The sequence below is a fragment of the Hakea prostrata genome, chromosome 5 (assembly GCF_041222555.1).
Source record: "Hakea prostrata isolate BN-2017 chromosome 5, UWA_Hpros_2, whole genome shotgun sequence".
Classification (NCBI taxonomy): domain Eukaryota; kingdom Viridiplantae; phylum Streptophyta; class Magnoliopsida; order Proteales; family Proteaceae; genus Hakea; species Hakea prostrata.
The window spans coordinates 6427700-6443962 of record NC_142604.1 but is presented as its reverse complement, the minus strand read 5'-3'; the positions used below and the strand labels follow the sequence as shown (position 1 = coordinate 6443962).

General features: G+C 37.3%; 2 protein-coding genes and 1 pseudogene across 2 annotated transcripts in view; 1 reads left to right on the top strand and 2 right to left on the bottom strand.

The window, feature by feature from the left end:
• The window catches only part of SAB (HYPERSENSITIVE TO PI STARVATION 4), a 90857-nt gene extending 85445 nt beyond the window's left edge, over nucleotides 1–5412 (bottom strand). Inside the window, exon 1 of the mRNA XM_089155467.1 lies at nucleotides 4854–5412. Coding sequence (XP_089011593.1) covers nucleotides 4854–4924 — 71 coding nt within the window. The 5' untranslated portion in view covers nucleotides 4925–5412. The remainder of the gene's footprint in view (nucleotides 1–4853) is intronic.
• A 6943-nt stretch (nucleotides 5413–12355) lies between these two features.
• On the top strand, nucleotides 12356–13769 carry LOC149014701 (uncharacterized; annotated as a pseudogene).
• Nucleotides 13244–16263, bottom strand: part of LOC149014699 (dynamin-related protein 3B-like) — a 33009-nt gene continuing 29989 nt past the window's right edge. The window contains exons 18-20 of the mRNA XM_089154701.1: nucleotides 15988–16040; nucleotides 15748–15847; nucleotides 13244–14959 (exon numbers count right to left, since the gene is read on the bottom strand). Of these exons, the coding sequence (XP_089010827.1) occupies nucleotides 14678–14959; nucleotides 15748–15847; nucleotides 15988–16040 (435 nt within the window). The 3' untranslated portion in view covers nucleotides 13244–14677. The remainder of the gene's footprint in view (nucleotides 14960–15747; nucleotides 15848–15987; nucleotides 16041–16263) is intronic.

Below are 16263 nucleotides of genomic sequence, written 5' to 3'. Positions count from 1 at the left end.
GAAACATGAGTAGTGGTTACTAAATTATAGAGAAAAAAATTTAAAAGGATATTTTGGGTCATAGAAGAAAATTCGACAAATTTTGATCGAAATGTCTACATTTTTCAAAAACAAAACGAAATTCCAATTATTCTGGAAAAATGTCAAATTTCGACCGAAATTTTGAAGATTTCGACCATTTCGGTGGTTTTGACAAAAATTTCGACCAATTCAACATTCCAACTTGTTTTTATTTAGTTTTTGTTGATTTCTATCCCATTTTCACCTAATTTCCATGACTCCTTTGCCTTCAAACACCTCTTTTGCTCATTTTTTTCTCCAAACACATCCTAAGCCACAACAACTACAAAGGAAACTCCGGCAACAATAGAATGTGAAGCATGAGCCATATCCAACAATTCCAAACTTCCCCTTTTTATATTTTTGTTTTTCATGCCTTAAATGATCTTGTATTGCCTTGAAATTAATATATGTTTAGCCTAGGACTATGATCAATGATTGTGTTTTGTTAAACTTATCTTTTTATTATTTGCTACCATTTTTTCATTTTTTTTATTTTAATAATTATTTTCTAAAATTCTGTATTTTTATTTTATGTATACATGATATCTAGGCTTCAACTTAATATATGTGAGACACCATCACTTGATCTAGTCGGTCATTTTATTTTGTTGACTTGTTGTATATGTAACCATTCTACCAAACAATTCATGTACGCTAATAATTATATGCCTGTATGATACAGTTTGCACTTGTCGGAATGAGTCATTTGTTAGTATATACTTGAATGATAAATTTTCGATGTTTTTTTTTTTGGGCAAAATACTAGTTCCATTATGTTTATTATGCTTGAAATAGGTAGTATGCAAGAATCCAAATCATTTTGAGTCTATATGAGGCCCGAAATTGATGTTCCAATTTCCGGAAAAAATGTCCAGTTTCGACTGAAACATCGAAATTTCGGCCTTTTGCAAGGTCGAATTTTCTTCCTTGTTTTGGGTAACTAAGGTCAAAATTTTTATTAGGAGGGAAGGAAAAACATTAAAATGGATAGTAAGTAAAAAAAAATAAATAAAACCCATCAAGGTACAACTTTTTTTTAAACAACCTTATCAAGTAAATCTTTTTAAATGTAGTAGGTTAAGGAAAATTTTCTTTTTCTTTTTTCCTTTTTTTTTTTTTTTTTTAAAGGTTTTAAGCTACTATAGAGAGATCTTTAAGTTATACAAACAAATGGAGGCTAGTCAATGGGCTCCATAGCATCTAATAATTAATAGGTAAGTGTTCAAAGAACACAAGAAAAACCAAAATCGTGAGTAGTAAGTTAGGAATAGAACATCTCACCAAAAGAAAGAAAAAAAAATCAGGAACACGAACCAAATAGAAGAGAAAATCAAACAGCTTGAGCTTTCGAACCAAATAGAAGAGAAAATCAAACAGCTTGAGCTTTTCGGGTAGCATGGTATCGAGTTGATCACCTGAAAAATGTAAAGCGCGGATTGTTGCTGTGAAACCGAAATCTAAGGTTTAGCGACTGATGCAACCCCCAAATCCAGGGTTCACCCTCAGGGTCTTAATCAAGAAAATCAGCAATAAAACTAGAGCTTGAATATTCATCAAAAAAAAACTAGGCCTTGAATACCTTGTAGTTATGGTGTAGGGTTGACTTAAGGTTGTTTGGGCTTGGGAATAGGGCCAATAGGATTCGAGTATGGCTTAGAGGTTAGGGTTTGAAGGAATTCAAGTCTAAACCCTGCTCTAATTTAAAATTCAGAATTGAGTTTTCAAGTTTAGGGTTTTTATATTTACGGCTTGATAGGAATTAGGGTTTCTAGGGGAATGGCTATGTAGGGTTATAGTTGAAGGTCAAGTAGGGTTAGGGAAGGTAATCTAATTCCTTTTCGGAATTAGGGTTTGGATGAAGGGTTTGGAAAGCTATCAATGCAAGTAGGTTTTGGGTTTCTACAGTCTGAATGAAGAAGATGAAGTTAGGTTTTACTCAGGTTTTGGGAGATGGGGAATCAAAGGTAGGGGAGATGGAGGGGAGTTTGATCCTAAAGGGGATGGGTATTGGGTGAGGGATTTGGGGGATCAAGGGATTTAGGGTTTGGGAAATTCTGGTTTAGTATTCTGGAAATTCCAGCACTGCCACAAGAGAGAAGAAGAAAAAAAAAAATAGAAAAGATAGGGGAAGGGGAAGGGAGGGATTAAAGGAAAAGGGGCGGGGAGGTGAGGGAATGCTGCGCAGGGGATGGGAAGCGGGGAAGGTAATGTGTGATAGGGAGAGAGGCTGGATTTAATGGATTAGGGTTTTGGGGATGGGGAAGAGAGGCTGTGAGTGAGAGAAGAAGAAGGAGAAGGTAGGGGCTAGGGTAGAGCTGTCTGTACTTACTTGAAGATGATAATGGGGACTTGAAGAACTTCAAAATCTGGAGAAATCTCAATTACACAGCAGCCGCAAGTCCCCTCTTAGGGAACCATGACTTGAATCGTTGCACTATCAAAACTCAAATTTTATTATTCATCAAATCTCCCTTTTACCAAAAAACATGCATTAGCCAGAAATTGAAATATCATGCAAAATCTAGTCCTAATTTATTGTTTTAATAGATATGGCCTTAATAATTGTTCTGCACATCTGAATCTTGAATCAATACACTGATTTGGAAGGGAAAACAATCTCACCAAGTTTTATGCTCAATGTTCATAATTGATTGTTCCTATTATTGATAGTGAATTACTAATTTGTCTCTAGCCTTTCTACCAGTAAAAACTGTTCCACTGTTTCAGATTTGTCCATTATACTGATTAGGGATTTTCAGAAAGTATTCTCTCCTATATCCACTGACATCAATTTGATTATTAACTGCAACTATGCATCTAATTTTGTTCTGTGTGTTTCCTCCATATCCTGAATTTGTTTGTCCAGTGCCTATGAGGCCTACACTAGCATATGACACTAGATTGGTAGCCTAGTATATAAAAGGCTTGATTTAATGCATTCGATCAGCTCTAGAGCTTTTGAACAACCGGTTAAGTAGCTAACATTTGGTATTAGAGTCAATCACCATGTCACAAGTTGGAGTATGGAAATGGACCTACAATAGAATGTAACTGCAAAGCAAAAAGGCTTGGAGCAGAGTGGAGCCACGTGGAAAGGGATACCTACTGCAAGAGTGACAGCTGCCAAGGATGACAGCTACAAAAGCATGGTGGCCTATTAAGTGCTTAATTGGGTCCACTCTCGTGTATGGGTGCTAGACTATGCCAGCCTAGTATGGATAGATCAAAGGGTGTATGGGTGTTAGACCATGCCAGCCTAATATGGATAGATCAAAGGGCTAGATTTTTACAAATTCCATCAACCTTGGAACTTTTGTCATATAGGTCAAAACTGGTGGAAATAAAATTGGTATGAATATACCTAAATTATTAATCCAAAAAGAAATTGTATGACCCAAATCAAAAGATTTAGAACTGCATTCACATGCTTTAGTTCTTCTTCTTCCTCCCATGTTTTGCATCTCCTATCAATGTCAATAAATGGAAGCTCAAAAACAAAGAGAGTATTGTCACACCAGATGTTTAAAATAAGGAAAAGGTTATATGGACTGGCAAATCCATAAAATACCTATGGGTGTGAACCTATTGTGTCATACAACAATAAAGGATAATACAGCAATATTAGTATGAATGTCTAGGAAATTGTATGCTTTAGTCATGGAAAAATTCCCCACTTAAATTCAATCAACTACTCTTCCATGTTATGCACCCTCCAAATAGCAAGTAGTCAAAGCATTGACATAGACCCTTAATGGTACTAAAGTTTCCAATGCTTTAGTTTGCCACATGACCTACTCCATTTGGTGTGAAGCTTTATGTTTAAACAGAAGACGAGAGTATCTACCCATCCTTCTATAAAATCTCAGCACCATCCATCTTCCATAGTAGCAGACTAGCAGTAAGTGCTGTCCATTGTTCTTTTATGGATGTACCTTTCTACAAGACCTACTCCCTTAAGAAAAATCCTGTAAAATTTCTTGTTTAATGTATCCATTCATATATAGAAGATTGCTCATCTCAAGAAATCACAGGAACATAACAATCAAAGTCTTGTTGTGTTATATTAAATGCAACACCTCTTCTATGAACCAATGAATGATTAAAACCATTGACATAAATTGAATGAAAGTGATTTTGTTAGTGATCTTTGATGTCAAAGCATCAGGTGAAACCGACCTTGCACCCAAAATAGCAACTAACGATTGCTAACTTGGTCCCCAGATACAAGCATCCTAAAACTAGTTGGCATTTTCTCAGAACACTGTTTCCCCCCTTGATTCTTTTCCTATACTGATGTATCATTACTACATTGTTCCTATGGAAGACATCTCACAACTTCATGTGTATTGTTTTTTCCTATGTATACATTCTTTATGGTCCGGTAATGTGTGAGTTTTCTGGAAGTTTCCCATTGCCCAGTAACAACAGTAAATCTGATCGTCCAATCGATCAACCAGTGATGAATTCAAACTGAATGTGATTATGAAATCAACAGATATAAGTCATCCCCCAACCGTAACCCCTCTGTCCTTCTGGAAGGAAATTTATCATCTTAAACTAGTAATAACGTTTCGCTACAAGTGGAAGAAAAAATAACAAAAGATACAACATCAAAAACAGCTTCGCTGAAGCACGCTCGTACCACAGAATGGCAGGACAAGACTTTAAACAAAACAAAACTTATATCGAATTGATATCTGTTCTCGACAGAATCCAGATAAAAAACCAGGAAAAAAAAATGCAGTAAGTTTACTTCCACATACTAACTGAATTGAAATTCAATGCCTTACATGAAGATGACCCATGCGATGACCGATACGATCAACAAGCCGACCAGGAATCTGACAGGCGACAACGCCATTTCCACCAGTGAATTTCTCCTCAGAGTCGAATAATTTGTCTTCTATAGTTGATTCATCAGAATTCAAATAATTGACCAGACAACTCTTCAACATTCCCTCATGTCGAAATGACCACAAAACCTAGCTCTCTTCACCACTTTCGACAAATCGAAGTTCCCTGCTACAAAATTGTAGCTGAATCCGTCTTTCAGGCATCGAGATCGATGGTATTCTTATTTAAAGCAAATGATTCCGATCCGCGATCTGCTCTTATATATGAACATTGAACCTGTGGATCAAGTGGTCCTCTGAAAATGGGGCTGACTTGGACGCAATCCCACAGTTTTGACATATGGGGCGAACGAGGCCGGCTTGCTTGCACGTTGCACGTATGCTCCGAACTCGATGCCTGTGCTGCGTAAGGCTATTTTTGTCAATAAATAAGTGTTGGACGAGTCACGAGTGAGTGTCGCTGCGTACGTGCAGCGTTCACATATCGTGAAGATCTGGCGCACGTCTTCCCGACTGCCGGGAAAAAGTTCTTCGGCTTCTCTTAACCGGTTAACCACTTAACCCACTTGATCAATGGAATGACTAAATTACCCCTAACCCGTAACAACCTCCAACCGACTTGCATGGTCACTAGGTTTCCCCTATTTATTGACAGTGCCAAAAATGTACAACTGTTCAACGGGCATGTCTTTACAGTAAAATGCACTATCTGAAACTTGGATTTTATTACAAAAGAAAAAACTTGGATTTAAATTTTTATTAAAAAAATGTATTTAAATGGATAAATCCATTTGGTCTTGAGAAAGTCACTCTTCTTTCAGACATTACAATATTTTTGGTGGATGACATGCGTTTCTTTCCCATTTATTATACATGGTAAAATTGAATTAGGTTATTAATAAAAAAATAGATTGCATGATGATCGTAGCCCAAATGTATTTCAACTTTCAAATATACAGATGTCAAGTGTGAATTCAGACGTAACTTTTAAGTGGACAGACGCCACAAAAAATAATTAGATACTTTAGGCTAAAAAGATGATTGGAAATAGAAAAAAGAAAAAGTACGATGATCCAAATGAATGTGTCAATGAAACCCTATTTAAGCGTGTTAGTTTGTCTTGTTATCCATGTGATACTTCTTGCAAAATATTTTAAAAACATCAGTTGTGTTGTTGTTTGTCAATCACAGGGTTGTCGTATTATACATATGTTTATTGGATTACGAGTTAACAATTTAGAGTATAATTTTATTTAGTGTATGATTTAGGCATGAGTTACTTGTTGTATGAATCACCTTTGTTTACAGACCAAAACAAAGGGGGTGGAATCACTTTTGTTTGCTTATGCATCAAAGCTCTTCACTATTCAGTTTTTGTTTCAATACACAATAAATCTTTGTTGTTATGTACTGTTTGTACTCTTTGTATGTCGCCGATTTTCAGCGATATGTATTACGCACGCACCACCCAAATTTTCTTTCCACCTTTACCCTTATCCTCTTCCGCAATTTCAACGTACCTAATTTGCCCCTTTAAGTTCAGTTCTCCGCAAATTCTTGCTTTGAAAATCCGCAACGAAAATTCAAGGAGTCCACTGATCCTTCCATCTATTGTGCCTTTAATTTTCACTAAAGCATCATCAGTCCACTGCTGATAGCATCCAATAATAAACATATTCTCTTATACTTACAAAAAGAAAGTGGCAGCTTGGATGTCATCAGTAATAGACACCCCAATCTCATAGTCCTGCGGCTTATCCGGAAAGAAACTAAGTTTGCAAGTTTTCAACTGCTCTAGCTTTATTTGATCTACTTTTTCCATCCAGGATCTCCAGCTATTGAGTGAGACATTGCCAACCACAACAATATGCCTGGTTCCTAATGCCATGTAAGGTTAAGCCCAGGATTTGGAGTAATGTTTCATATGGTTAGGATCTCGCTCTGATACCACTTATAAAAAAAAACTTCACGATTCTAGATATAGAATCGTACCGTACATTTGATTAATCCGTCGAAACCTTCTCCGTTCTCCTGGCACCTATCCTCTACATTATGTATATTTGCATTCCTCCGGCGACGATCCACCGAACCTCGCTCGATACCACTTGTTCACAGATAATAGATGCACAACTACAAACGAAAAAGAACACAAACAAATCACATAAAAGGGATTTAACGTGGTTCGGCAAAACCTTGCCTACGTCCACCAGAGAGAAAAAGGAGTTTCACTATTTCAAAAAAATCTCAACCCAAAAAATTCACAAAACATTCAATGAATTAATTATTATGATTCTCACATTTAGAACAGGGTCACCTCCCAGAAGTTTGAGTCCAAACTTTCCATTATCCTTATTCTGCCCAACTGTCTTCAAGTTCAGTTTTTCTCAAATTCTTGCTTTGCAAATCCCCACCCGGAATTCAAGGAGTCCACTGACCCTTCCATCTATTGTGCCTTTGATTTTCACCGAAGACTCATCACTCCACTGCTGGTAACATTCAATGATAAACATATTATCTACAGTTGAGATGTCATAAGCTAGTTCAGTTGTAATAGCTAATTCTGGGTTTAATGCCATATGATATCCAACAATAAGATTTAGGCCCTCATTTATACAAGATAAAATGAAAAAAAGTTAATAAAGAGAAGTGGAACTAAGGTAAAAAATTATAACTAACTTATAATTACAGAAAAAAAATGGCAACTTGGATGTCATCAATAATAGACACCCCAATCTCATAGTCCTGCGGCTTATCCGGAAAGAAACTAAGTTTGCAAGGCCAAAAAATTTTCAACTGCTCTATCTTTATTTTATCTACTTTTTCCATCCAGGATCTCCAACCATTGAGTGAGACATTACCAACCACGACAATATGCCTGGTTCCTAATGCCATGTAAGGCTAAGCCCAGGATTTGGAGTAATGTTTCATATGGTTAGGATCTCGCTCTGATACCACTTATAAAAAAAAACTTCACGATTCTAGATATAGAATCGTACCGTACATTTGATTAATCCGTCGAAACCTTCTCTGTTCTCCTGGCACCTATCCTCTACATTATTTATCTTTGCATTCATCCGGCGACGATCCACCGAACCTCGCTCTGATACCACTTGTTATAGATAATGGATGCAAAACTACAAACGAAAAAGAACACAAACAAATCACATAAAAGGGATTTAACGTGGTTCGGCAAAACCTTGCCTACGTCCACCAGAGAGAAAAAGGAGTTTCACTATTTCAAAAAAATCTCAACTCACAAAATTCACAAAACATTTAATGAATTAATTATTATGATTCTCACATTTAGAACAGGGTCACCTCCCAGAAGTTTGAGTCCAAACTTTCCATTATCCTTATTCTGCCCAACTGTCTTCAAGTTCAGTTCTCCGCAAATTCTTGCTTTGCAAATCCTCACCCGGAATTCAAGGAGTCCACTGACCCTTCCATCTATTGTGCCTTTGATTTTCACCGAAGACTCATCAGTCAACTGCTGGTAACATTCAATGATAAATATATTCTCTACAGTTGAGATGTCATAAGCTAATTCAGTTGTAATAGCTAATTCTGGGTTTAATGCCATATGATATCCAACAATAAGATTTAGGCCCTCATTTATACAAGATAAAATGAAAAAAAGTTAGTAAAGAGAAGTAGAAATAAGGTAAAAAAATTATAACTAACTTATAATTACAGAAAGAAAGTGGCGACTTGGATGTCATCAATAATAGACACCCTAATCTCATAGTCCTGGCGGTTTATCCGGAAGAAACTAAATTTGCAAAGCCAAAAAATTTTCAACTGCTCTATCTTTATTTGATCTACTTTTTCCATCCAGGATCTCCAGCCATTGAGTGAGACATTGCCAACCACAACAATATGCCTGGTTCCTAATGTCCTGTAAGGCTAAGCTCAGGATTTGGAATAATGTTTCATATGGCTAGGATCTCGCTCTGATACCACTTATAAAAAAAACTTCACGATTCTAGATATAGAATCGTACCATACATTCGATTAATCTGTCGAAACCTTCTCCGTTCTCCTAGCACCTATCCTCTACATTATGTATCTTTGCATACCTCCGGCGATGATCCACCGAACCTCGCTCTGATACCACTTGTTACAGATAATGGATGCAAAACTACAAACGAAAAAGAACACAAGCAAATCACATAAAAGAGATTTAACGTGGTTCGGAAAAACCTTGCTTACGTCCACAAGAGAGAAAAAGGAGTTTCACTATTTCAGAAAAACCTCAACCCACAACATTCAATGAATTAATTATTATGATTCTCACATTTAAAACAGGGTCACCTCCCAGAAGTTTGAGTCCAAACTTTCCATTATCCTTATTCTGCCCAACTGTCTTCAAGTTCAGTTCTCCGCAAATTCTTGCTTTGCAAATCCCCACTCGGAATTCAAAGAGTCCACTGACCCTTCCATCTATTGTGCCTTTGATTTTCACTGAAGGCTCATCAGTCCACTGCTGGTGGCATCCAATGGTAAGCATATTCTCTGCAGTTGGGATGTCATAAGCCAATTCTGGGCTTAATGCCATTTGATATCTAACAATGAGATTTAGGCCCTCATTTATACAAGATAAAATGAAAAAAAAGTTAGTAAAGAGAAGTTGAACTAAGGTAAAAAATTATAACTAACTTATAATTATAGAAAGAAAGTGGCAACTTGGATGTCATCAATAATAGACACCCCAATCTCATAGTCCCGCGGTTTATCCGGGAAGAAACTAAGTTTGCAAGGCCAAAATATTTTCAACTGCTCAATCTTTATTTGATCTACTTTTTCCATCCAGGATCTCCAACCATTGAGTGAGACATTGCCAACCACAACAATATGCCTGGTTCCTAACGCCTTGTAAAGCAAAGCGCAAGAATTGGAGTAATGTTCCATGTTGTTAGGATATCGCTCTGATACCACTTATAAAAAAAAACTCCACAATTCTAGATCTAAAATCATACCGTATATTCGATTAATCCGTCGACACCTTCTTCGTTCTCCTGGCACCTATCCTCTCCTTTTTGTATCTTTGCATACCTCCGTCGACGATCCACCGAGCCTCGCTCTGATACCACTTGTTAAAGATAATGGATGCACAACTACAAACAGATAATTATATAAGCAAAGCACACAAGAGGATTTAACGTGGTTTGTCAAAACCCTACCAAAGTCTACTAGAGAGAAAAAGGAGTTTCACTATTTCAAAAAAACCTCACAACTACAAAGTATTACCCTTTGTTTTTGTTGCCCAATCCATATCCTCAGAATGGGTTTCCCAATCCCCTACAGGGATTGATGCTTATAGGTTATCCAACAAAGACTATTTATAGGAAAACCTATAAACCATAATCCTAATGTAATTACAATTTTACTCCAGTACTAGTAATTGACCCAAACCCTATTTCAATTATAAATACAACCAAAACCATAATTACATGGACCCACAGAATACAAGACACCCAAACCCAACACTAAACGCCTACTGATTATAGCCGTTTCAGAAATATTTTGAGAAGAGACAAGGCTGGTTAATAGAATTTAACAACTACTGTGAAGCAATGATTTGGGATATTCACACAACATTCCAGAATTAATTTTTATGATTCTCACATTTAGAACAGAGTCACCTCCCAGAAGTTTGAGTCAAAACTTTCCATTCCATTATGCTTATTCTGCCCAATTGTCTTCAAGTTCAGTTCTCTACAAATTCTTGCTTTGAAAATCCCCACCCGGAATTCAAGGAGTCCAGTGATCCTTCCATCTATTGTGCCTTTGATTTTCACTAAAGCCTCATCAGTCCACTACTGGTGGCATCTAATGATAAACATATTCTTTGCAGTTGGGATGTCATAAGCTAGTTCAGCTGCAATAGTTAATTCTGGGCTTAATGCCATATGATATCCAACAATGAGATTTAGACCCTCATTTATACAGGATAAAATGAAAAAAAAAAATTAGTATAAAGAAGTGGAACTAAGGTAAAAAATTATAATTAACTTATACTTACAGAAAGAAAGTGGCAACTTGGATGTCATCAGTAATAGACACCCTAATCTCATAGTCCTGCGGTTTATCCGGGAAGAAACTATGTTTGCAAGGCCAAAATATTTTCAATTGCTCTAGCTTTATTTGATCTACTTTTTCCATTCAGGATCTCCAGCCACTGAGTGAGACATTGCCAACCACAACAATATGCCTGGTTCCTAACGCCCTGTAAGGCAAAGCGCAAGATTTGGAGTAATGTTTCATATGGCTAGGATCTTCATATATTTCATGTTCCATGCAAGTCCCACTTGTTATACAAACAACAAAAATTAGTATAGCACTTCCCATTGACGACGCCAAATGATGCACCCAAAATCTTCTTAGCCCTAAGATCTCTGAAGATTATCTTATAAAACAGCGTTAGAAGTCCTGACCGTGGGGTTGAGAGGCCACCTCCAAGGGCTAAGTCAGTCAAGGAACTGCTCACAAAGCTTTGGCAAGTTGCAGAGCATAAATTGAGCATGATAGTAAAGGAAACGATTCAAATAACTCCTCTGTACGTAGGTCAAGGTTTATATAGTTTTTACCTTTCAATCCCGACCATTGGATTCTTCTGCCTCCTCTCTTGACCATCGTTGGATCTTTAGGTTTTTATCCCTTTTTACTCAGAGCTATGGGTAGTTACCAATTTTGGCCCGATCCCCACTCTATATCAATGGAAGTTACTCATTGTGACTCGATTACGTATCTCGCAATCTTCGGGATCACGTTCATACTTTGCAACCGTTCTCCATGCACAATTGCTGGAGACTGGATCGAATTGGTCTCGACCGTGGTTCATCCTGTGTTGAAGACCTAAAACCGGTTGAATCGAATTCTATATTATTTGACCTGTATCAGGTACCAACTTTGAATACCGAAAACCAAAACCATACCATACTGAATTTACACTCTACAGTACGGTCCGGTATTTGCAAAATCGGTATTAAATCGGTGCGGGAAAACCGTTTAAACACGGTATCTAATGGGGTAAAATTTTGGTACAAACGAACCCATGCCACTTTTGGTATTAGTTCATTACGATCCTAATGAAATTGCGATCAAACAATTGATAGAATCTAATATTAGCAGAGATAAAACAAGTAAATCTAAGAAGAGAAGTGAATGATGAAACGAAACACTGAAACATGGAATTAGAGACGTAAACCTTGTTAGGTGTTTACTTTCACTGTACTCTCTCTATCACATATTGTGGGGCTGCAGGACGTGAACTGTGTTAGGTGTTTACTTTCTTGTTTGCTTGTTACTATCCTTTTATGTACTCCTTGTGGACTTTCCCTACCAATAGATTTGCATGTACTTATTCGAGATTTATTTGGTTCTTTTCTTAAGTTCAATAATTTACATGCATTCAGATTAATATATATTTTAATGCCAATATGTTTGTTTCTGTTTCAACATATGCTCTTAGAGAGGCTTCTCAGTTAGTAGTGTTATTAAAAGAAATGAAGGATGGATTGGATGCAGTAAGGAGTAATGTTCAAGCTTTAACTGTGAAGGCAAGAGAAATATTTACAGTCACCCTTTAGATTTTATCAATCAACAATTTGTTTGGTTTGAATGGAAATATCTTACTTCACTTATCCTTTTGTGTCTTCTACCAGGTCGAAGAGAACAGTTTTTCAACAGTGGATGGGATAAATTATCTGGATGCAAAGTATTTGCTACTGTTAAGCTATTGCCAGTCTATTGTTTATTATTTGCTTCGAAAACCAAAAGGATTGTCAATTGAGGGGCCGCCTGTTGTTCAAGGCCTTGTGGAGACGAGATTGTTTTTGGAGAAGGTATCTATCTCTTTTCTCTAGACACCAAACTTACATTCTCGGTAACAAAACCTTTCACTCTCTTGACTATCTTGACCCACATAGATGGTTGGGGAACCCACTGTTAATGGCCTCAAATTAAATTTCATGTTACAATCACACTGAATGGAACATTTTTTTTTTTTTTTTGGATCATTCTACTTGTAATTTTTAGCGACTAAACCACTTTTTAACTCGTTGATGTTTCAGCCGTTTCAATGCGTCATTCTTCTATCACAACATTTTCTTTTGGTCTTGTCCCAACAAAATTTCATTGACTTGTGAAAAAAAATTTATAGCCACCTAGCATAAATTAGTTGGAATTATTCCTGTAGCTATTGGCATAAATTAGTTGGAATTGTTCCTGTAGTATTGGCTATGCAATCCTTCGAGGTCATTCTCTAAAGTTGGAAAGATAGTCAAGTGCGTGTTTTAGGTTAGTGGATGCATGCATCTATATAATTCTGTTTGTTGCCTAATATTTGGTTAACTTCATCCCCAGTCTCTAACTCTAAATGTGACAGATCTGCCCAATTGATAAGAAGCTTCAGTGCCAGACTCAAAAGCTCATGAGGGGTGTTAGTAGTGCAACAAAGAAAGTAGGTTACAACAAACAAGGAACTGATACTGCTCAGAATGCTGATGACCCATTAAAATATAGGCCAAATCTGGAGTTGCTTATAAGCAAAATAAATCAGAGTTCCCAGGTGGGTTGAGGTGACAAATGTATGCAACTGGTTTCAACTATTATATGGAAGTTTTTGTCTTCTAAATCCATGCATGTGGACTGTAGGATGGTGGTGATGTGTACTGACCCCCAAAATTTGCTCCCACTACCATGGAGGAGGATAAAACCTTGAAACAGGAAAAGCTAACTAGAAGGAAGATGAAGAAGGAGACTCTTCCACAAGCTGAGCAGAGTGATTTTGACATGTCCACTAGAGGGTGCATGGAAATATGTGGGAGGGGTATGTGTTACATGGAAGGGTAAATGATTAAGGCTGAAATTTGACATGTCCCCTGATAAATCAGTCCATTGCCTGGATATCTAATAATTGGATTTGCCACATCATTCTTCCTCATGGAAGAATCAGTACCAAGTTTAAACATAATTCCATAGTTATAATCTTCTTTCTGGATGAAGTTACCTTTCTTTTAAGTAAGAATAGAGAGGGAAAAAAGAGAATTGGAAAAGCAAAATGGACGCAGCAGAACGAGCATTCAGTCTCTTGACAGGCTCAGGTGCGTTCTCGTTTCAACACTGTAACACAGAACTCACTGGCAGCTAACATGACATGAAATTTGTAATGGTTAAATGAGAGACGAAGATGCTTGCCCATCAGCCAAAAACAACTATACACAGGGAACAAGAAGTCGAACCCAAAGAATGAGTTGCAGGCGTGATAGAAACTATCCATTCGGGGTGGCTCAAAAACAAACGGATTGTCACTGCAAAAGCGAGAATATAAGATCATCTGAAAGATTGAGGTTGTTCGTACCATTTTAAAATGAGTTTATGTGAACCTCTCTCACCCAGATTTAAACTGGCGTGAGCACTTAACATAAGACTACTAAAACAATGGTTGAGCTATCTTACAAAACAAGGGTGACTGAAATTATTAATTTTTACATTTCCGTAATATGAATATAATTTTCCTTGTTTTGCTGATCCCAAAATTTTTTTTATTATTTTATGGTAAGTTTCACTGGGTTGACTAGGAAATACTTGGGGGGTTTGTGCCAAAGACGGCGGAAATCTTGCTCAAAGGAGAAATAAATTCTGCTTTGAAAGAATTCTAGCAGGTAAATATCTCACAAATCTTCAAATGTGAGAGAGGCAACCAAATGAATTTACTAGATTACCCATCAAAACCCTGCTTGAAATGCTGTTGCAATGGCTTATAGATCAACTGTTGGGTAAGAGTAAGACCCCAGTATGGAGTGGCGTCCACCTCCATTTGAATCTGCTTTCACATGCAATGGCGATTGTTGTTCCCCAGAGTGAGATGACTTCCGAGACTTGGGGTTCTTTGGAGAAGACATGTGGAAACTGGAGTCACTGCTTGTGGCATAGAAGGATGATGAAGGAAGTCCATGTATCTTTGGCAATCCTGTTGGATCACTGGCCAAACCAAAACCAGCCTCAACTGTTTCAGCTTCAAGAGGCAACTCATCCAATGTCTGTTGACAAAATTAAAAGAAAAACGCAAATAAATTAACAGTGTTAAGTATATGTGCTATTTGCTCTTACCAAGGAAAATATTCGAAGAAAACACGGAGATATACCTACGTAATAGCTATTTCCAGTACTTCTGTGCAAGGGAACTTAAATAGTCTACGAAATATCAGATGATCCTAACATCCACCACTAACTCGTTTTGATTTTGATGAGAGCATCAGTCAGATTTTTATCAGCTCCAGTACCGACAAGTTCAAGTTTGCTCATGTTCCCTCAGATGACTGACAAGTGTAGTTTTAGAATCCAAAAGTCAGAATTTAAGATTCACTCACCATAGAAACTAGGTTTTTTTTTTAAAAAAGCCTCGTAACCTGAAAGCATTGTTGAAACTAAAATCTGCAAATCCATCCATTTATGTGATAGAAAAGAATAATGAAAAGAGTAGTAAAGCGACTGGGTGAATGCGATGTGATCTGAATTTGAGTGAGAGGATATCATAGTCAAGGTGGAGGTGGGTCTGGAGAAGTTATCACAGCTACAGAAAGCCGGGTTAGAGAGGGGAGACTCCGGTTAGAGGGAGGAGGCAAAGTAAGTCAAAGTTAGCATTAGGAAGTGTCAATCATCTAAATGGGAACGTGAGCAAACTTGAGCTGGTCAGTACTGAAGCGGGGTATCTTAAAGGGGAACCTACCCCCTAGCATGGTGACAAGAACTGAATCATGTTACTGCCAAGAAGAGATGTTCAGTCAAAATATCATCCCACAGTCAAATGAGCTCATAATGCACCCACCTGGAAAGCTTGTTGCAAAACTTTGAGTGTATCCCGAGTTCGCTTCCTTTTCAATGCCACTTCGTCAGGTTCCTGCAGCATCTCTTCGAAAAGGTTGTCTCTGTTTTGGACCAACAGAACAATGATACAGGCAATTAACTTTCAAACAAATATGCTTCAGTAGAAGCTCAGGCAGAACATAGGAAAATGTTCGACTTATTTCAATAGAAATTCTTAGAATCACTCACAGCAGTTGTCTACCTGTAAAGTTTTTTAATGAAGACATTGTGCAGCTCTCGTTTTGTATGGTTGACCTGGACACGGGTTTGATGTCAAATATCAGAAATCTCTATATTATCCAAGTTTTGGTCCACAAGCATGAAACTTGTTCCACAAAATGATTTTGGAATTGTCAAAAAATACCACTGACCATATAGTATAGATTCGGAAAAAGATGCAGACTGCATCTAGGCTGCAAGATCCTCCATGGATATGGGCTTTGATCATTTACAAAGCCCAGGGAGCAGTCAATCATTG